At 48.2% G+C, this 22729-nt stretch overlaps 1 protein-coding gene across 1 annotated transcript; it reads right to left on the bottom strand.

Annotated features, from left to right (window-relative positions):
• Window positions 1-1935: 1935 nt before the first annotated feature.
• Window positions 1936-19850, bottom strand: LOC142588922 (xaa-Arg dipeptidase-like). The gene is made up of 7 exons (XM_075700733.1): window positions 19622-19850; window positions 14614-14759; window positions 11096-11245; window positions 10211-10352; window positions 8136-8381; window positions 4068-4252; window positions 1936-2176 (listed from the first exon to the last, which is right to left on the bottom strand). The coding sequence occupies exons 1-7, from the start codon at window positions 19848-19850 to the stop codon at window positions 2021-2023; spliced, it is 1254 nt and encodes a 417-aa protein (XP_075556848.1). The 3' UTR covers window positions 1936-2020.
• Window positions 19851-22729: the final 2879 nt, after the last annotated feature.

Genomic DNA, 22729 nt, shown 5'->3' with positions numbered 1-22729 from the left:
CCACCTGATCTCTGGGGACGTATTCTGCGACGATCACTTTCGGCGATAGTATCGCCATCAGGCGCGCGCGCTGATCGGCTACGTCACGCAAAGGCGATAGTATCGCTGAAGTGACAGTCGCAAAATACGTCCCCTGGTCTTGCTGTGAAAACGTGTCGCTCGCCTGCCGATGACAGCCCCCACGCACATGCGTGGCCCAGTTGACTGGGAACACGGTGCGAAAGCCTGATACGCACGGCAGAGAAGAACAGAAGATTGTGACCAGCCAGATGCCCACAGCGATAACGAATTATCTGAAAATTAAGCTAGTTAACACACTGGTGTGATATTCCCCATCAAAGTCAACCTCCTGCCTATCAGGGAAAAGCTTCTGCGCCCTATTTCCCTTTTCAAAAGAAGTTTCATTGCTTCGTCATCTCATGCGGCAGTCAACAGACGCATGTGCAATGTAAACGCGACACAACGTGCGTGTTACAACGTGCGTGCTACTTGCGTGTTACAAACACGATGGTTTGGTCCACGTTCATCTTCAGCACGTGCCGTATATCTCAGCGGCCGCCCTGCTAAATCTGCTGAAGAGTCCGTTCAAGTGCAGCGATAACTGCGCATGCCCATTCATTTTTTGACCGTGCAGCAGCAGAAGCGCGCGCACAAGTGTGGTGCTCGACGCGTGAAATAGACGCGGCGAGGCTGGGCATTTCCTGGAGCGCGTCACAGTTTCAGTGCCTCGACCGGTAGCGCCTGTCCTGCCTTCGAATGCTGGGCTGCCCGGGATGAAGACCGCAGACCTGCATTTTACATCAGCGCTATGGCGCGACATTCTTCTTCTATGGAGCTGCGTGGAGGACAGTAGTACCCGGTATTTCCTGAACTATGTAGCGCTGAACGAACGTCGCTTCCGCGCGCGTTTTTTTGCTGCAAATAGAAGCTGTTCTTGACGCATGCGAATCGACAATGCTAGCGTGTAGTTTTTTTTTTCTGGCGCTTGCTTGCTCAGCTCATTCTGCGTATTCGAGATGCTGAACACGTAACGCGCGTGTTGGAGGATGCCTTGCCTTGCCCTGTGAATGCAGGGCACATGGCAAGTTCAGTATTGACGGAGTACACCGGTTTTATTCCTCTTTAATTGCTATCTGCGTTTACCTTCGAGAAATACTGGGCTTGCGGCCTCTACCAAATGGAAGACAGGACCTTCAATGTCATATCGTGCTCCTTTCAACCTGTATAACATCCTCAAGTGGTAGCAATTAAACTGCGAAAGTTTAATGCCCTGCAACTTCACGGTGGTTCATGAGGTACGCCGTAGTCTAGAGCTCTCGAATAACCATGGCCACCTGTGGTTCGTCAATGTGCACTCTATAAACGGTACATGAGGATTTTTTTTATTGCATTCTGCCCACATCGGATGGTGGCCGCTGCGGTTGAAATCAAACGCTCTAAATCGTGCTCCACAGCACAACGCTATGCTTAGGGAGCTACCGCGGCAGGTTCCAAAGCAACGCGTGGACTACATTAGATATGTGGTGGCAGAATGCTATACGTACGTGGCCGCTCAAGTTCCTTGCACTTCATTTACAGTGCACGAGCGTTAATTCTTGCACTCCGCTTCAATCGGCATATAGCCGCCGGGCCAGTATAAGTATTCCAGCTACCTTGGTCTCACCCGCAGAATGCGATGGCCGCTGAGTCGGACAGAAACCGACGGTAGTGTCCAAACCGTGTCACCAATGGTGTGTTTTTCGGCTCCACAGTCGCTTCTGGCGCACGTAGTTAGCAGAAGCATGGCCTTCAAGATAAGCTTCTGTTACTCGTAGAAAGCCGCCACTGGGTTGTGGACTTGGACACCACCTATGGCAACTTTGCTAGTTAAAAGAAAAATTGAGTAAAGACTTCTGATCAAGGAATAGCGTATTTCATTTGCATATGGCAGATATGGTAACATAGCAAAGGTCGATCGCCGCCATTTCAGCTGACGCTATACAGTACGTCAGCTGAAATTCAGATTGCATTGTCGGCGTCCTCAGACGGCCTTCGAGCCAGAGCCCGCCATCGTAGGGCAGGTGCATGGAGACCGCCTGGCCGCCTTCCATTCCGCGAGGTCCTTGCGTGCCCTGGGCAGCAGCTGGGGGTCGGCGAACACGTCCAGGGCTGTTAGCGCCAGCATCTGGCTCGCCCTCTGCACCCGTCCCAGTGAATGTTAGAAGTCACAGCTACCGCATTCTTTAAAAAGTGTGCGTCCTTTGGAAACTTCTCTTGCTCCACAGCAATAATCGTCGTCTGTCTTGCGTGCCTTTCCTTTCTTAACGCTGCGCGCCCTATACTTCCAGGCCACGGACGACATGCGCGTCGTCAGCGTGACATAGCATTTTCTACAGGAAGTGCAAGTGCAGAGTTTTCAAGAACGGAAACGCAAGCAAGGCAGATGGTGATTATTGTTATTGGACAAGATAAGCCCCGGGTGCACTTTTTTTTAAGAGTCGTCGCTTTCTTTTTCTGCTGCATTTCTTTGTAAATTGACCCTTTAATGCCCAAACACAGTTACACATCATGAAATATTGGAATTCGCGCACCTTTATCTCTGGTCATTTGTATGAAAAAAGAACAATGAAATTTTACTTGAGCTATAATGAATCGAATTAGCAAGGTAATTACTTATTATTTGGTCTGCGGAGCTATCCACAACTGAAGACTCGCTCCAGTCTATCGAAAACGCTACTGTGGAGTTTCAGTTACGGCGCGTTCACCCTCTCGCTGCGTGCGACGAAGTGCTCATTGCTGGCCGCAAACTCTCAAGAAATGCGCTGAAACTCGCCAGGTCACTTCTCGTAGTTTTTTTTTTTTTCGAATTCATGGTTAATGCAAGAGTATTCCGTGGGTGTCTAGCGAAATACACTACACACACAACAAACGCAGACATTGTATTACGTAGATCAAATACGGTAAAGAGCTTCCATAACAGAAATTGCACTCTCGTCTAGTTTGGCTGGCTCCGTGCCGTTTCAGCATCGCAAACACTTGCAATGCAACTACAACGACGGTATGCTAGCCCAGAGCACTGCGTTGATTGTGTTCACAGCTATACAGCACGTGCACGATTACACAGCGGGTCTCGGCTTTTGGCTACGTATAGCAAGCCGTGATTAGCGCTCACCAATTGCATTGCACCATACTTACATATACACAGCGCAGCATAAAGCACGTTCTTATTCGCCGACCAATGAATTTCACAAAGGGCTGGAATGCTCACGTTTTAGTCAACGCAACAAAAAAGAAAATGCTACGTGCGCACGGTCAATGCTGTTTAATCCACAGCTATTTTAATGCACATGACGCCCATGTGTACATTTGGCCTGGAGACTTCTCTTCACACGAAGAACAGCACAAATATACAAAACACCAGAAAATACACCTGCAAACAACGACGTGACCGGCCATGCCTGCGCCATTTTAAGAATAGCTAAGCAGATATTTACAATCGACATCAGCTTCCGCTCCTATTCCCTCGGTTCTCTCGTAATCCCGCGTCCTGGTTGGCTCGCGACATGCGATTAATTATATTTTTCTTTTTTTGTGACGAAAATCAGTTTCGAACCAATCGGCGTTATATACGAGGGCTTCTTTTTTTCTGCCGCGCTACGTAGATTTTTCGGTCGCTTAAATTGCCACCGACCAGAAATTTCTCATTTTGTGAGGGGATAAGGATTCCTGCGGTTCAATCAGAAATTTTAGGTCTCAAAACAACGTAGCTTATGTGATACGCTGGGTATTGTAACGTTCGTAAAGTAGCCAACTACAAATGCTTTAAATATTATATCGGTGGCTTGTTTCCGGTAAGTTCTTGCACAGATACGGCATTTCATAAGGGCGTTTTGGATATGGGGGCCGGGACCCAGATCTTATCCAGAAAGTTTCAGCCATGCTGAACAAGAGTTCCTGAACCATAATGGAGACACGGGCTTGATTTTCGGCAGCGAGCCAGTAATTTCAGAATGTGGTATAGGGATGTCAGACCGGATGGGTCGCCCTGATATGCGGGGATTCTCGGGGCAGTGTGAACGCTGTCGTACCCGAGTGGGAGCCTGGGCGCTTTCGGATCCCGCGGCTTGTGCGAACTCCCGCGTGTGGCTCTCTTGCACCGAGCCGATGGCGAACTCTGGCAGCAGCGTGGGCACCTCGTGGGACACGTTGGCGGCATCGCTGGCACCTCCCGTTGGCACGACGTGGGTCAAATCCATGTCCACGAAGTGGATGCCTGCGCCGTTTTAAAGGGCTCCTCACTAGGTCTCACCATTTTGAGCTGACAAGCGCAGAACGTACAATGCGCGATAACGATCGTGTTTGCAAAGTATTACATCTCTACGTGCCGCGGAAAGGTCTGAAATGTCAATCCGAACGCCGATTTCCCTTTCCCTCGCGGTGACCGCGCTCCAACACCACCACCGTCCGGCTCCAAGCCGAACGGTGGTGGTGTTGGAGCGCGGCTCCAAGCCGGACGGTGACGTACACGTGTCCCTGCGCCTACGTACTCGTGTTTGCAGTGGGACGTCAATCATCGACACACGTGACTTCGAGAATTATTCAAGGGAACATGTTATTTGTGTGATCTGTTGCTTGAACGACGAATTGAAGTTTAGAAAAATAATGAAGCACACAAAGGGAATCTCCGCGTGTTCTTTTTTTTTACTTCGCACCGAAGCAAGAGAGATGTACTTCCACTTCGTCTGCTTGTTCCCAAGGCAGTGCAGTCCCGTGCACAGGTACCGAAACTATGCTATTTTCTACCGTGTTCCAGTGCGTGATCATGCTCTGCGATCCACTTGTGTCTGCCTCAGTATTCGTGTAGCACTGAATTACACCGCTAGTCATGTGTACTCGTGCACAGCGCCCACTGCGGAAAACGGGACAATCACAACAGCTCGAGCGCGACGCCATCAGCGGAAGTGCGCAGCGACGGAAAAAAAAAGCCAGGACAAAAAAGGAAAGAAGGCGGGGCCCGTGACACATGCGCCACACGATCTTCGAGGTCCGTTGTGGCAGAACGCAGGGAAGGAATTTCGCTCCCGGAGGCTAGACGGGGCGAGTGGAGAGAGATTCTTGTTTGGGAAGGAAAAATTGGGGTAATTGGGGTGAGCGCAGTAACTGTCTCTCAGTTGAGGACACCTCAACCGCGCTGCACAGGGGAGGAAGGGAATGAAAAGAGTGGTGAAAGAAAGACGGAAGGAGCAGCAGCGGTCGAACCGCTGTAGTCGTGGGGAGGGGGCTCAGAGGCGATCAGCGAGGGCGATGTCCTCGGCGTACACAAGAATCGAGCGTCTCGCTTGGCAGTGGAGCTCGCCTGCTGAAATCATGGGTTCGCGGCACTGCAATGTTTCAATATCGGCTATTAATGAGCCGATTTGAAAATTTTCTGCAGCAGAACGCTTCCTAGAGCCCACGTAACAACTTCCAGCGTGTAACCAAATTTTGCTGTGGGGCCTGGTGAGGGGCCCTTAAAAGCACGCAGCATTCCTTGTGAACTATACCGTACCAGACTATGCTGACCGTGGCTGCTACTAGGTGCTCCTCCGGTCTTGACGAGTAACTCGAACACAGGGCAGCACTCACAACAGTATGTTGTAAAAGGAAGGACGAAACGGGGTAGAAAATTAAGGGCCGCAAGCAACGTAACCGTCCCGCTTCCCAGTGGATACCTGAACTGTCCCGCTGACACGGGAAAAATACAGGTTATTAAAAAAGTTGTGGAGAAAAGATACAATAAAATAAGGCATACAGAAAATGGAAATAAGCAGATGAAATGGGGGAATTCTGAATTTAATTGAATTCTGGAGTTTTACGTGCTAAAACTACAATTTGATTATGGGGCACGTCATAGTGCCGGATTAACTTTTTGCCCCCAGGGGGTCATTACCGTGCCCCTAATGCGCGGGACTCGGGCGGTTTTTTTTTTTCGTTTCTTTTTTTCATTTCGCTCCCATCGAAGGGCAACCGCCGCGGCCGAGATTTCATTCCACGACTTCGTGCTTAGCAACGCATCAACATAGTCGCTAAACCACCACGAAGGGTAGGGAAAATGGGAACACTTATAAATGCATGGCTATAGCTGAAGTACGTTATTTAAACGCAGAAAAGTATATAAACAGCGATTAGCAGCACGGAGCTGTGCACTGTGTCACTAAGCCACGGCACACGTGTATAGTAAATAAACATATATTATATCACATTATATATCATAATACAGTGTACTATATATTATGTTATATCATATGTTATATATTGCAGTACATTATATATAGCTATCGGTATTACCCCTACCGAAGTGCCGTTAACTATCTGTTTTCTATACGGAATCACGCACTGAAACAACAAAGGGTGGGTAAACATCCTCACTGCAACAAATGAGCACGTGCGAGCACATAAGTCCTTTATTAAAGCGAGTCCTTCTATGCCTTCTTCACCGGAGTCAGGTAATGTGCGCTACACCTGGAGAGAGTGCAATAAATAGCAAAGGGGACCGATTCCTGATATTGTGTAATGAGCAGTGAGGCCGTTACCGGAGATATAGTAATGCGCGGTCGCACGGGTGTTGTGGTTCGCGTGGTGGGGGGGGGGGGGGGGGGGGTGTCTCAACTCTTTGCTGTGTTGCCCAGCACCACGTGATCGCTATGCTGCGCAAAAAAGAAAGCACCGCGTCAAGCTCGGCTTGGCGGTCCCTACGTGGGACTAGCCGCGTGGCGAGGGGTCTCCCTTGCGTCTTCTCTGAACCTATGAAAGTTATTTCACTCACCGCGGAAGATGAACATTTCTATAGCATCTAATTACCCATTACACGAAATCTTTGCTTCGGATTAATTTCAACTCGTGCGTTAGATCTGCAGAGTTTCTTTTTTTCGGTTAGTGATGGGATGCCGATGGCAGAGTACCGAATGGCGGTTAGACGCGCTGCCTTAATTATTTTTATTGTTTGTTTACATACCCACAGCAGTACGAGGCATCACAGTGGGGAGGATTAATACAAATACTCAATGGTAACATTTTGCAGGTATACATGCTAGCAAGCGTTGCATGCGTAGACGCCACAGTATATGTCAATCAGCGGCGCTATGTATGGCTAGCATTTGTCGAAAGTTGGTGGTGTTCCACGTATAACAAAATTTACGAATAGAACCGTATACTAACTACAAAAAATGCGGCCCTTGAATGTCTAATGTCTAATAACAAATATTTATTTCTTGTAAGATTAGAAAAAGGATGACTTATTAAAAAATCTAGCGAAACTTCTGCCTTATTTCTTTCGGCGTGCTCAATGCCGTTTGGAAGTGCTTTGAAATTAGTAGCTTGCAAGTAACCACTAAGTTTTAATTCGCCATGGTTTCTAATTGGCTTATACAATGGAAGTTGAAGTGACCGATGGGCCATATGCAGGAGCGATTTTACAGGCAGCATCCCACTAGAGGTAGAAAGAGAGGGAAAGGGGCAGGGCGAAGCAAAAGAGGGAGGGAGGGAGGTTAACTAGACTTTGTCCAGTTCGCTGTCCGACACACAGATAGTGGGAGGGGGTATGAAAAAGAGAGTGAAATAACACTTGATTCCAGATCACTCACACGCATTAAGCAAGTAGCAGCGTATCAACAGCCGAGCACTCAGGCCTGTCGCCATCGTGTACTGCAGAAGAGCTCTGTTGGCTTCCTTGGCTGATGGGCCAGAATATTCTCAGTGGTCGGGCACATTCGGCAATTGTCGAATACCTCGAGTACACTCTTAAACAAATGTACACCCTTTGGGGTGTATAGTTGCCACACTACAATAATCGTCATCTGTCTTGCTTGCGTTTCCTTTCTTGAAAACGTTGCACTTGCTACTTCGCTACTTTCCTGTCGAGAATGCTCTGTCATGCTAATAACGCGCATGCTGCTCGTGACTCGGGAGTACCGGGCTCGCAGCGTTATAGAAAGTAAATGCGGACAAGACAGATGGCGATTATTGTTGTGTGGCAAGATACCTCCTGAAGGGTTTTGCTTAAGAGGGTAAATGAACACGAAGGCAAGGAAGGGGACACACCGCTGTCAAACGAGGCTCGTTGGCGAGAGACTCGTATCCCCCGTCTGGTCCCACAATAAGTCCGGTAGTACGCTCACCGAGCTTCTTTCCGTGACTCCTGTAGGCCCTCACGAGCGCGTCGTTGTGCGCAAACAGCCTGCAGCGGCGGCCTCGGGCGATGGTCGCCTTGCAGCCGGTGGCGTGCGCGGCCGCGCAGAGGCAGCGCTCGGCGCGCGCCTGCAGCGCGTCCAGCTCCTCCTCGGGGTCCGGCGTCAGCACGTGGCACACCAGCCGGCTCGACTCGGTGATGATGTTCGGGTACTGGCCGCAGTCCTCGATCAGGGCTGCGCGCGACGCACGCGCGGGGTGTCAGGAAAGGTGTGCGAAGGTGAAGAGACTTCGGGCGGCACTTGCCCACATATTCGCGCGTGGTCGGAGGCCCTGCGCGGGGGCTGCGCCTTGGGTTCGGCCCAAGGCGCAGCCCCCGATTTGTTGATCTCAACTGATTCCTCAGCCGCATAATGCTTATAGCTCGCGAGACAAGTCGAAGTTCACTTTGGGCATGCCGCAAAAAAAAAACGATGTGAAGTACAGAGTGGCGACGCTTCTCTCGCAGCACCTCAATGGAAAGGATGAACCTTGGTCTCCTTTGTACAGATCGAGAAATATATAGACAAGCTGCAGAAGCTGCCGTCCCGAAAATGTGGCGGTGAATTAGGTCGGAAGGCGAGAGTGGTAGGCGTGGTCAAGCTTTGCTTTGCCAAGATGTTGGTCAATTCGGCCAGCAGCGAGTCACTGTGCATAGTCGTCTGGGTGGTCCACCGTAATTGGTGACCATGGTGGAAGAAAAAAAAAACTAGGATGGAGAATGACGTAAGACCACTAGCTTCAGCAAGGCAACCTCTCACACCACGCCTCCTTTCATTCGAGGCCCCCCTGCGCATTGACTCTTCGGAAATAAATCCTCCTTTATTATCAAAGATATCGAGGCATTGTTCGTGGCAGCTCTTAGTGATGCCCTCGTTCACGTTCGACCCTCGCCACCCGCTCTCTGCTCTACTCTGCCCATAATAGGTCGCTCTACCTGTGCCCTTCGCAGGCTCGTCGCGGGCTCGTCCCTTAGAAATTACAACTTGCCTATCGCGTGATGAGCGCATATTTCCCGTAAGCCTTTCCTTTATATTTTTTATTAGTATACTTCAACACTGTCACGTGATGCTCCCTGCCATACTTCTTCCTTCCTCCACAGGCAAAGCATTTCAAGCATGCTTCACATTCGGTTAACTGACGTAGGCGCTTCTGTTTCGACAAAAGAGGGCAATTCGTAAGCCAGATCGCACATTTAATTGTTTCTGCCATGAGGACGAGATCGTCTTCCCGTACGTCGAAATCACTTGGAAATATTTCCACGTTATCTTACCTAGCTATGACTTCTTTCTCGACAGCTAATGGTAGCCTGGCACTGGCACCTTTCCGGGATGAAGAAACGATCCGGTTGGATGACGAGGTGAAATTTGTTCGCAACGGTTTGATAATTGTGGTCACAGGCTAGGCGATATAGCGGTATATTCACAATTGACGCCGTAAGGCTTCTCAAACGTATCAGGCAGTTGCACCCGATGAAATGTCTCGACTTTTTTGTGCTTTCTACCCTTTGCCAGTGGCTTGCACGCTGCTGCACCGCTCTTGCCACGCCGACCAATCACCCAACAGGTATGATTGGAATTGACTAGAATGCATGCAAAAGAATCCACACAAAATGCGGTCATGGCAGCATTCACAACATTGATTGATTGATTGATTGATTGATTGATTGATTGATTGATTGATTGATTGATTGATTGATTGATTGATAAGCAAAAAAACAACGCTATAACACGTTACAGTGAAGGACCCCCTATTATCTGGCCACATGTAGTCCTCTATACCGTGCACCGAGAGCACAGTGCACGAGCGTTCTTGTAGTCTGCCATGATCACAATGGGGATGATGTACCCGCGGATATCGAATCCGCACTGCTGCGCTCAATGGCACAAGGTCATATCCACTCGGCCATTGGGGCTTGTAGAATAGTGCTCGTCCCGCAATGTCCAGTGGCAATTTGGGGACAAACGCCAACATCTCAGCAGCCTGGAGATCATAGATGGCCTTTGAAAGGAAATCCTTCACTTGCCGAGTATCCTGGACGTGTCGCTGATGCGATGCCTGAGCATCGCCAGGCTCAAGTAGGCCGACACGGCCGCGTCTGCAGCGTTCACGCCGTCCCACGGGCAGACGGCTGCGTGCGCCGCCTTACCCGAGTACGTCACCGTCAGCTGCGGAACACATATATGCACGTGGAACATCAATGCCGTCCAGATTTCTCTTAAAGCGAAACGTTCTGGCCGAGCACTCGCGCACTTTGCTGACCTTGGTGGTGATGTAGGCCCCATATGTAACTGGTCCTGTAGACGTGACGCCGTTTGCCAGCTCTGTGTTCTACGGAATTACGCAATGGAACAACAAATGGTACCTAAGTGTCCGGACGGCAACAAATATATAGCTTTGTTTGTTTTTGTTTTGTTTGTTTGTTTGTTTGTTTGTTTCGTGAAGTTAGCCTTAACTGATACTTTCCGAGGGTTTCGTTTTATATCTTCCACAGTCCTTTCGCGCTTTTTTTTTCATAATTTGGGGGGGGGGGGGGGCGCGGGCGGGCTTCAGGTCGCCTAGTTATAAAAAAACTCATTAATTGTAGGTGTGCGCAATTGAACGGCCCGAGATCGCTATTTACAGATATCCGAGGCGCTCGTCGACTCTTTTGCATGTATATTTGGTACAGAGTACCTAGTTAGATATCTATTTACCACAGACAGACCGACGTGCGCAGACTTTCTAATGTTGTCTAAAAAATGCAAAAAAGACCAGCCTACACGGAAGCAAAACAGTATGTATTTACACGGCTTCAACGCATCTCTGTAAAGGTTCGGAGCGCGTCACCCAAGTGCTACTCTTGCGCCAACGGCGAAAGCTGTATACGTTGCTCGCAGAAATGCATCACTCGCGAGTGAGAGCGCCGCACCTTCTGGCTCGCCGAAAAGGCCGTCTTCAGCACGTCCTGAGCGCCTGGGTGGGCCGTCATGGCCACGCTGATGTCGTCGAAGGCGCCCTTTTCGAGAAGCGTTATCTTGCCCACGTTGTCCTCCTCTGCGGGCGTGCCCAGGACCACGATCTGTAACCGTTCGTTGTGCCCTAAAACTCTAACACAACTTTGATTTTTGGTTCCGCAGCGTATTTACCAAACAGCGGAGCTCTAAGGCAAGCGTAGGTGTTGGTTCTGGTACTTGAAGTGGGCTCGATCGCTTCCACGGCCATCATAACTTTTTCGCTGAACGCCGATGCATAACTTTTCCATGGCAGATCAGAGGCTCGGCTAGCTCCATGACTCAGCATTTCTAGCCTGGTCTTCCTCTCGCTTACCATGCACAATGACATTTCCACGGCTTGACGACGTACTTACCATACCATGACATGTGGTTCTGGCGCAAGGAAAACTAAGCGGAAAGAAGGGACAGAAAGAGCGCGAACTTGCAACTGAATCTATTACGCAGAAACAACCAATCATATACAAGCAGGGTTGACATGCGCAATTCCATCCAATGCACTACACGTGTAATGAACGCGCACATACGTTATCTCCGTAGCACCGGCAAGACATACCATCAAGATAGAAAAATCAGCACAGCGAATCTAAAAACTGATATTCGTTATTGTACAATGCGGCCGAGGGACACCGATACAAACATGAACCTTTTTCTTTGAGTAATGCGCTTCCAGTAATTCACACGCTGGAGAAGCCAGTCTTTTACCTAACAGATGCGTGTGTGTTTTACCTAGCAGTTTTACCTAAACTGTGACACGCAGCCGCATGAATTCCAGTGAAAGGGAAAGAGCAAACCTGTTCCATTTTTCAGCGATAAGTTGCGCTCCCTTAATCGGTCATTAGTGCAACGTCATGTTTGGCCGATATATACTCAGGCGCAACTCAGAGGTACTTCGTAAATAGTGCCGACGGCACAGCGCAGAAGAGGCCATGCCATGCTACTCTGCGCACGCAGGCTTCGCCCTTCGAGAGGCAATATGGCCGTAGGGCCTCGGCAGCTTATTGGGCGCGGAGAAAACCAGACACGTCGTTCCGATTCGCAACCTTTCTCAGGTTGCCCGAGATTTCAGTGTACAATAAATGTTCATCTTTCATTATTGCGATAACAATTACATGGACACTCCAAGAGAATTTTAATGCGAAAGCGCGTTGTGTGTCCCGTGAGGACAAGTGCAACCCGACTTGCTCATATTTTCTTGTGCGTTTGTTCACGCAGTAAATATTGTCGCCAATCTGTGTCAATCTTTCAAAATGTTGGTTAGCCATGTTTGTTGGTGGGCGGGCATCTATTGTAGAAAGTGCACGTGTTCTGTATTCCTTTAATCTTAGTCCCGTTCTCGCAAAGTTTGCAACCAATCTTCCTTTTCTATCTTTCCCATTACCAACTATCAAAAGTAATGCGTTCGGTCACAAGCATGCGTGAGGGCATGAAGATTAAAGCCTAATGGGAACCAGATAATTCTTTGACGTCACAAAAGGCAATTGGTCATTTTTAAATGTTTAGCTGTTACGGAAGTTTTATTCTATTGCGTCGTACTGTTAGTTTCCTAGTGCACGTGTGTGTCGTCCGCATTCAGGAACAAAAGTTGGCATGGCTTTTTCCGCATGTTGCCAATGTCGTTGCCTTCCCTAAACTAGAGGCGCATCACAACTTTCTTGTCAGTTGGACGTATAAAGTTGTATACGCTACCTAGACTCGTAGCGGCTTCTGGAACATTTCATAACACTATCAACAGTAGCAGTAGTAACGAGCGATTGGAGTGCATCTTTTCCTAGTGGGAGGGGTCTTTAGTACAGGGCTCCTGTGGCTTTAGCTGCCGATCGAGTCCGGTTCACCAGCTGCCGCTGGTCATCCAGGCTAGGACTGAATGTTATGGATTATGATAGATAGACGATGATAGTGGTCTAAAGAAGGGAAAGACGCTTAATTCTGCAACTCATGAGGAAGCACGGTGAAGCGTCGTTAAGGGAGAGGGAGTGGAAAGTAAAATATGATAGCGAAAGGGGGAGGATGAGGCCTTATAGATTCCACTATGTGTCACAGGTGGCATTCCTCAGCAAAGTGGCCAGCGCCGTAGCGGGTGCTCACAAGGTGGCCATTCCAGTGGAATGTGCAAGCTCCAGCAGGTTTCGCAACGCAGGGAGCTGGGGACACACCGGGAAAAGCAGGTCAGTCTCTGAGGCCGCTGGAAAGCCGTGACGTCTGTAAGTGGTGATGACTATGGAGCGTTACTGCGGAAAGGATGGGCATGCATAGATAATATACTCCAGAATTTCTGGTTCCCCGCACCTCTTGAATGCAGATGACGTGGCGTGGCCCTTGGCATACAGCCGGGCCGCAGTCCAGGTGCAGCCACTCCGCAAGCGCAGGAGCGTGGAACGGTCTCTTTTCGAGAGGCCGGCCATTCTCTGGAAGCAGCGTCAGGCACCTGCCACTATAGCCACACGGGAGTGCGGGTGAATGGAGGTGAGCAGGCACCGTAGCCTATATCTTGTGTAGTCCGAAGCCGCTACCGCTCTGGTAACCGGGACTACATCGTGGTGAGTAGCTTTGGCGTAGGTATCCGCCTCCTCGTTACCGGCTATCCCGACGTGTGAGGGCAGCCAGTGGAAGGATGTTAAGATTCATGTGGTGGCTAGAGCCATTAGCTTGGTAAGCAAGCTGAATGTTATGGGTACTTGAAGCGCGTTCGCGTCGCCGTGCTATCCTGGTATCAACGGTGCACGCGCGGTCCCCGTGGGAAAGGTTGGATATCCAGAGACGCGACAGACGGGAAATGCGTTTGTCTGCAAAAGCGACGAAGCCAAGTAGACGTGTACTAACGCTCCGCATAGTCAGTTCTGCAGGGCAGCGTTCTGCCTTCCACAGCTGGCAAGGGCGTTGTAAGCACAAACACTAGCGTTCCTGATGAACACCTACATGTGTGCATACCAAGGGGGTTTGGTGCATACCATAACGTAGTGCCTAGTCACCTGCTCAGAACTGGCACTACACTTCAAGCTACACGATATATTTTCTTGTCTCATATACATAGTATGCACGTGTCGTCACATCCGCTGCTGTCGTCATCTTCCGCACTACCTTCCGCCATCTTGGGGTACCTTATCAACAGGCGCGCGCATATGCTGGCATAGGCCTATAGGTTCCCCAACATGGCGCTGCCGTAAACCGGAAGCCGCGGATTATCGTTGAATGACGTACGTGCATACTATGTATAGTGTGTCATTGATGTGCGACGCCTGCAGCGTCGGAGGTGGTGCTCCTTATCACGCCAGTGTTGTGAGACGCCTGAAAGCTGCGAGGGCGGTGTTTAGGATGTGTAACACCAGTTACATTGCATGCTACATTCGCGCCAAGATGTCGCTTAAGTATACTCTCAAGGCGGCACCTGTGAAACTTCAGCACTGCTCGTACTCGATGGCACCGTATAGCATACCTTTCCGCTGAGGTTGGTGACTTTGTTCATGACCTCTTTGACAGCCACGGCGGCGCCGAGCACGCTCTGTGAGACCAGGTTGTGGCCGCAGCCATGGCCAATGTCGGGCAGGGCGTCGTATTCCGCCATGAGTGCCACCGTGGGGCCTGCGTGAAAGAGTGCGCGATTTTATTGCGTAAGCATTCTTTGGCGAGTTCCCTAGCCCTGTCACGACGAATAGTGTAATGCCTTGTATCTGCAAAAAAATGCGTAATTTGCAAAGTTAGGACATTTAATCTTTATGACAGTGTAATGTAGATTATTCGCAGCTTTTAAGCGATAAGGAGGAAATTAAAGCAACAAAATAGAATAGAGAATGCTTATAGAGATAGATACACAGGGCTCCTTAGAAAAATTTACTCACCATCCCGACCCTGCAAAAGTGGATGGCCAGCGAAGCTGTTAAAACACCACTCAAATGCCATCGACGGGGATATGAAATGTTTTATTGCTCTCCGTAGTCGCACATGACGCCGTTGTTGAGCATTACGATTTTGCACTCTTCGACGCTCATTTTATTCACGCTGCTCTTCGGGAGTCTTTGCGTCGCCCGCCGCGGTTGCTTAGTGGCTATGGTGTTGTGCTGCCAAGCACGTGGTCGCGGGATCGAATCCCCGCCACGGCGGCTGCATTTCGATAGGGGCAATGAACCCCAGGTGGTCCAAAGTTCCGGATTCCCCCACTACGGCGTGGGGGAATCAGATGGTGGTTTTGGCCCGCAAAACCACATTTATTTTATTTCGCGTGGTCCACCCATAGCGGTCTTGTAATAAACTGAGTGAGTTGTTAGGTAAGTCTCCCTTTTATATATGAAGCATGGTGACGTCCCTCACTGATTCGTATGCTGTTGCCCCACTTCCACCATAGCAGCTTATGCAACCGTAATTTTTACCGGGAAACACACGCGGAAAGCAGGAACGTTCTGCGAATTGTTCACGGGCGCCTAATCATCCATCAAGTGGTTTTGACGCTTCTATTGTGCTTTTCTTTATGGAAATGAATACTGAGCTGTAGGCTGTATGCCTGATTCCAAAGATTTGCATTTTTGGTTCTTTTTGTTTGGTGACGGACACGAAAAATCCCGACCACCTTGAAACTAACACCTTCGCTGTAAGGTGCTCGGGGAAGCTTAATTAAAGTAGGGGCGCGCCAACTGATATTTGTAGATGGGTCAACTTGAAATTTGGGGGTTTGTCAACTTGGAAAGTTTGGAGGAGGGTCAACATAAACTTGTGGGTGCACGATCTTTGAAATTTATGGGTGCCCCAACCTCAAACTTCTGAGCGAGCCAACTTAAAATTTGTGGGCGCGCCAAATTGAAATTTATGGGTGCGCCAGCTTGAAGTTTGTGGGTGGGCCAAGTTGAAATCTCGAGCCAAATCTGAGACCAAGTTCGAATCTCGGGCCAAGTTCAAATCTTGTGCCAAGCTGATAGGTGGTCCAAGAAGACAGGTGGCCCAAGCTGACAGCTGGGCCAAGTTGATAGGTGCGCCATGTTGAGAGGTGGATCATGTTCAAATGTGGGCCAAGTTGAGAGGTGGATCAAGTTCAAATGTGGGCCAACTTGAGAGGTGGATCAAGTTCAAATGTGGGCTAAGTTGAGAGGTGGATGAAGTTCCAATGGGGGCCAAGTTCGAACGCGGGCCAAGTTCGAACGCGGGCCAACTTGAGATTTCGGGGTGGCCCAATTTCCAACTGAACACTTCTGAGCGTTCTTCGAGTTACGAACACCTTACGGGCAAGCGAGCACGTTGAGAAGGTTGGCGCGCTTTCATTGGGCCTTACTGAGGGGCAGTCGTGGACAAGACAGCGCGCATAACACAGGCTTGGAAGGGCCACAGCTAGAGCTAGAGTTACATGGCATCACGGTGAGGCACTCTGCTCTCACGCAACGCCTCACGTGTTCTGCAACAGCTGGCGTTCCCTTTCGACCACTCTGCTCCGTCGAGGTGCGTACGAGCCTGGCTTTCCGACTGAAACAGTACGATCGCTTTGAATGGGCGGGATCTGGCGAGAACATCTGACAATTGCCTACTAAAGCCTATGCACTCTTTGGCACCGGAAAGGTCATCAACTAAGCAAGAGCAAAGTCACTGCTGAGCCAAACAATCTTTACGCATTAGTAGATAATTCTCAAAGTTGCTGTAGTTTTTTAATCAGGAAGTGCTTTCAGCTCCCGTTGTCGGCGAGCTTCCAGTGACCCGAGCTAAAAGCCAGAGCCTTTATCTGGCCACTCAAGAGATCACCCGGGCAACCAATAAAAACGTTACAAATCCGGGCTCTGTACCTGAACCCTTTCTACAGGACCGCATTAAATACATTAGCTACTGCCCAAACATGTTACAAAAACATTTCTTCCGAGTTCTTCCTAATGTTTGTTCACAATATCACTCAAGCTGTAACGTCTAGTACGCTGAACTTTTATTTGTCATTTCCAATAGCGGATGTTCAAAAAGCAAATACAGAGAACTATGCACTTTCTTGTCATCTTTTGGCGCTGAGCGCTGAACGCCAGCAGTCCGCGACTTCCGCGACGCGTGTTTTGCGTCTGGTTGACGTTTTCAAATCAAAGTGTATGGTTTAACGTATGCCGTAGCAGCAGCCGAGCTTTTAGAGACACCGAAGTGCTGGACTCCGAATGAATTTCGAGTACTTCGGGTTCTTTAACGTGCACCTACATCAAATCACACAAGTGGCTCCTGCATAACGCCTCCTAAGGAATGCGGCCACCGCCCCTGGGAAACTCGCGACCCCGCCCTTAGCAACAGAACGCCGCAGGTATTGAACCATCAGGATAGATTTTTTTATTATGTTACTCTTGCCTACTGTTATTCCTGTTTGATGTTGTGCTCGTGACAGTCCTTCTGACTTATTTCCCGCGATATTTTAATTCTTCATGGGTACGTTATTTTGCTCTAACTTACTACCACTATATCTAGCTGTATCTAACAAATAAACTTGATCATTGACAAATTCCTCCTACCTCTCTCTAGTACACGAAACGTTGATGTGCTAATATTGCGTATATGTGGCATCAGTTATTGTGGGAAACCACTGCAGTTGAGGGGCATATGTTACCTGTGCCTATGTATATTCTCAAACACTTGTTCCCACATGACGTGCTACCTAGACTGACAGTTTACGCGGTCAGCGTCCGCGGTTCTCGATGTTCAGCTGTTAATCTTCCCATATTGACCGTATGAAATAGTGAAATGCCTCCATCCAACCAGACGAGATGCGGTTAGACCATCGATTTACTCTGACCATTCCTCTTAAATTATGCTACGACGGAAGGGTACATGTTGCCCACAACACCGGAGTATGATACTGGTGGTGAATGGTTCTCAATTAGGCGCTACGCCAGTTGCCTCATCGACATATGTCTCCAATTATAAAGACATGGAATTAGAGACAAAGGAAATTTCGTCAGCTTAATTCAGAGTATAATGGCTAAAATTGTGCAAATATGATTACAAAGTTGTTCAATTCCCAACATTTCGCTAACTATAACTCGGAATTTATGTAATTGTGAATGTTACAATGGCGAAAATGGAGTAAGAACGTTCTTGCTGCAATGCACTCGTTTAAATCAAAGTACTGTTAAAAAGTATGCGCTCCCAGGAAGCGGACCCATCCATTGGATGCAGTAAAAAGCAGTTGGTATGGCCAAGGACGACGTTCTCTCTTCGCTAGTACGAGTATTCTTCTTGATAGTGCGCTGCTAAGTCTCAATTCAGGAATGCAGCTGATCTCTTTACTATTTTGTAAAGGAATGTGCGTATTATCGTGCACTTTGTGGTGAGCGGCACAGCCATGAGTTCGGACAACCAAGAATATATTCAAATCAAGCTCTTCATTTATAAACGGAGACCATCGCCGCTTAATTATTTCGCGCTTATCAATTGTGCGTATCACGCGCTGTGACGACAGGTGGCGCGTACGACAGAAACAGAGAAGCCTATGCTATTTATCTATCCAAGTGAGTCAAACGCCCGTATAAGAACAAGTAGTCCGAATATGCGAAATCTCGAATACCAATCGAATATTTTATGACGTTAGATTCGTAATAGCTTCGAGAATTTGATATCCCAAAATATCGAATAATATTCACTGTCGAATGGTTCATCAGTAACTGCGCTTATTAGAAGGCTTGAGAGACTATGATTTCTGGGAATCGATTCTATAAGCTGACCGCTTCGTATGCCATTGTAATTCAACTGAGCAGGCAGAGCTGAGCCATTCCTGAAATCTGTGTTCCCAGTAAGCGTGCTGCCGGAGGCATCATTGTATAATCAAAGGCCCCGGTTATGCGCGAGAGTGTACAGCGGATAATCGCAAATTTTCGCGCAATAACTCGGTTATCTGATCAAGTTCGCTTCGATTTTAGGCTGCCTGTGGATTTGTCTTGATTTCAGCCCGACTAATATTCGCTTTCTTTAATGGATGTCACCATGCTCGCATCACCGAATTAGTCGAGATATATCAACCATACATTTTAGTCGTCCGTAAGCACTAATGAATAGGACCCTCTCCATGAACCAAATAATTTGGAATGAAACAAGAATATTTGCCATTCGATTAGAAGCCGGGGTATTCCCGTTTTTATTAAATTCAGTTTTTTTTTTTTTTTACTATACAAGCACCCCTGTAATGCTCACACTTCTACATCAGAGGAAACTGGACCAATTCCTTTGTAGAGAGTATATATTTGTAAAAAAAAAAGCAATGAAATATTACTTGTTGTAAATCTTAATTTGTATGGTAATTATTTCTTTAGTAATTCGTTTGCTGAACATTATCTGCGACTGAGAACTCTATCCGGCGTACTAAAACGCTACTATAAGCTATGAGTTATGTTTCCCTTGCCTAAAGTCAAAATATTTAGCTTTGAAACTGCGTGAAGTAGATATACCTTCGAAATTACAGGGTTAACAGCTATCGCTCTAAATCATGGCTTTCTTCCACATACCATTGGTGCCTCCCGGCGCGCCGTATTCAGCCCTGAACGCCGTGTCCATGTAGTGGCGTCGACTCACATTGAAGTCCTGCCTTTCCAGAAATTCGCACAGCATGTCGTGGGCCTTGGTTTCACGCAGTGCTGTCTCTGGATTCCCCCAGAGGAACTTGCTCACGTCCCAGAGTTCGTTCGCTTTGGCCTCCAAGACATCTCGCACCAGGGATGAAAAATCCGCAGCCATCGCCTGTGCAAACGCAATGCAAGTCGGAGCGATACGGCGCGTTTCAATTCCTGAGTTCTTGTAATTTTGTAACCCTCAAAAAAAATTTGGCGGGGTTTTCCGTGCCGCGATCACGATGTGATCATGAGGCACGCCGCAGTGCGGCACTCCGGATTAATGTTGAGCAACTGGGGTTTAACATGCACTCAATGCGTGGTACATGGGTATTCTTTTTTTTTTCATTTCGCCCCGCATCTAGATGAGGCCGCCACGGCCAGAATTTGATCCCGCCCCCTCTGGCTTAGCAGCGCAACACCGAAGCCACTACACCACCGCGTGTTTATTATTTTTTTTTAGAATTCATTGGTTTTCTGTGCCGAACTTGTAGCTGTTGCACACCTACACGATTCTATACAGTACTCAAAAAGACAATAGCGTGCGATATTACGAGAACATAATCAGAACAGGGATTATGCACACAACGCAGTATCTTCGCTATTCACGTCTTGCTTGCGCCTCTACTATATCGCCCGTTTTGGCCTTCCTTACGGAACATGACCTCGGCATGTTGAACAAAATGAGGTTTCGATCCATTTGTTCCTGCGAATTTCTCATCAAGCCATCTAATCATCCGCCGTCCTCAATAGCGTTACTCTTCCCTTGATATCTGTTCTGTTACCTGTAAGTAAGCGTACCCACCCCACTATCCACTTCGGGTTTTACTACATAGCCTGCCCTACTCCATTCTTCCTCTTAACCCTAGCTCAGCTATTGGTGCTCAATGTTGTTACGGGGCATTTAAATAGGACCATGCGCGCAAGCACGAGACGAAGAGGAAGTGGTAGACTGTCTCCTGGAGCTCTGACCTTTGTACCAGCCTGCGCGATGACCACTAACTTTTACCCATGTAAATAGTTTTACGGACATTTGTGTATCGGGCTTCCTCTTCGTAACAATATCTCTAATCTATATTGCCGTTTTCCTGCGCATATTACCGCTATGCCTGTCATTTTCAGTTCCATGGCTCCTTGTGCAGTCCTTAGCTCTCTCTCAAGCTTTGCTGCAACTTTCCGAGCTTCTTGGCTACAAATTACAATTGGTAGAGCTACTCGTATACATTAATTTTCGAGGATATTGCTAAGTTGTTGGAGAAGCACCTCCCGTATGCGCTTCAACCGAATTGTCAATCGTCCGCAAATTTACCCTCTAGCAAACAGCTTGCGTTTCTGTTAGTCCAGCATTGGGGACAATACAAGTGGCTGTGCATTGCAGTTATCTAACAATCCCGTCAACTTTCGCAATAGCCGCCTACCGAGTTCAACACACCTAGGCCCACTCGCCTTGCAACGGGACAGTGCAGTTCTTGAAGTGAGCAGAGCAGGCGTGCGAGAGCTGGAATCGGGAGGGGCGCCGAAGGTCACAGACTTCACAAAGGTTACTCGGTAGCTTGTTGCAAGAGGTTAGACGATGACAGCAACACGATATTTTTCGGCCGCTTCTAGGCGTTACTATTCTTTTCGATGATTGCGATGATGATTACGACGTCAAAGTATGACATATACCCACTAATGGTCCAAGATTCGAGTTGACACAGCAAAAATGCATTGATTGCGCAGAGTTTTCAAACACAATAACAAATATCCGCCGAGATGGCTTATACTGGCTACGACGTAGTGTTATGGGCCGCACGAGGTCGGGGGTATGATTCCCGACCTGGGCAGATACGCTTCTATGGAGGCCAAATGCAAAGATAAAATGATCATGTAATCTGATTTAGATGCACGTTTCAAGAAACCTAGACGGTCAAAATTAATCCGGAATCTCCATACAGCGGGTGCCTCGTTATGATATTGTGGTCCTGGCATGTAAACTCGAAATTGCTTTTACTGGACAAATAAAACAAAAAAACTAATTAGGCATCTGATGCAAGAGGCAAAGCACGAGTTATAATTCTTTTGTGTTTAGTTAACTACCAAAATGAGACCAAATGATCTCAAATGGGATAAATATTAACCTCAAGGGATGTTTCCTATGCGTGGCGTTTGATGTTTGTTCCCCAGTATGAGTATTCCAGAAGGTTGTGATTCACCTGCTTCATCATATTGCTGTTCCATCTATTAAGGTGAAGCTTCTTTGCCAAGTTCCAGGCACTTTTTAGTGCGTATCTGGCCTCTAAAGCCTTGCTCATTTAAAGGCATGTTGCTATCCAATGGAAGTGCAACGAAGAAGTAGTTTACGGTTTTATCGCTTCCAGCATGGAACTTATCACATCATGGAATTGATTGATTTGGAGGCAGTGAAGTTTTATGCAGACCAGTCTTTTAAATATCTTGAAAATGACTCTTAATTCGAGATATTCATCATCACATTCCAAAGATGAATCGAGGCAATATCGATACTGAGCGCGTCCCGCTCCACGTCAGACAGCCATGCTCCGTAAAGAGATGCGGGGGCGGAGCTTGAATGATCGCATGCCGCGGTAAATCCTAACCCGAGACAAAGCCGCGCATGCTTGCCAAGCACAGTGTGACGCATCAGTAGCTGCGGCAACTGGCCGAGACGTTCAGTTTCCAACTTCCTCGCGCTTGTCGCCACAGGGTGTTTCAGTTGGATAAGATAGCGGAGCCCCCTTTATCTGCACTCATGCGTCGCTAGGTTTCGATATTGCCTGGATTTGCCGTTGAAATTCGGCGATAAATATCTCGAATTAGGTGTGGCATTCGAGAGCTAAAATAATGACAGTGCATTAAAATGTGCCTGCCTTTCAAATTCGCCGTTCAGCTGCCGCTAAAGCACTAATAAAAAACTTAATATTTGTGGATTAGTCTTCTGAAGCTCGCGTTATTAGCGGAAAATTATGTCCACCTCGCCTGGGAACTCGCTTGCAATAACACCACGTT

This window comes from Dermacentor variabilis, chromosome 7 (genome assembly GCF_050947875.1).
Source record: "Dermacentor variabilis isolate Ectoservices chromosome 7, ASM5094787v1, whole genome shotgun sequence".
Lineage (NCBI taxonomy): Eukaryota > Metazoa > Arthropoda > Arachnida > Ixodida > Ixodidae > Dermacentor > Dermacentor variabilis.
The sequence above is the reverse complement of the archived record's forward strand: the minus strand, read 5'-3'. Positions and strand labels throughout refer to the sequence as shown.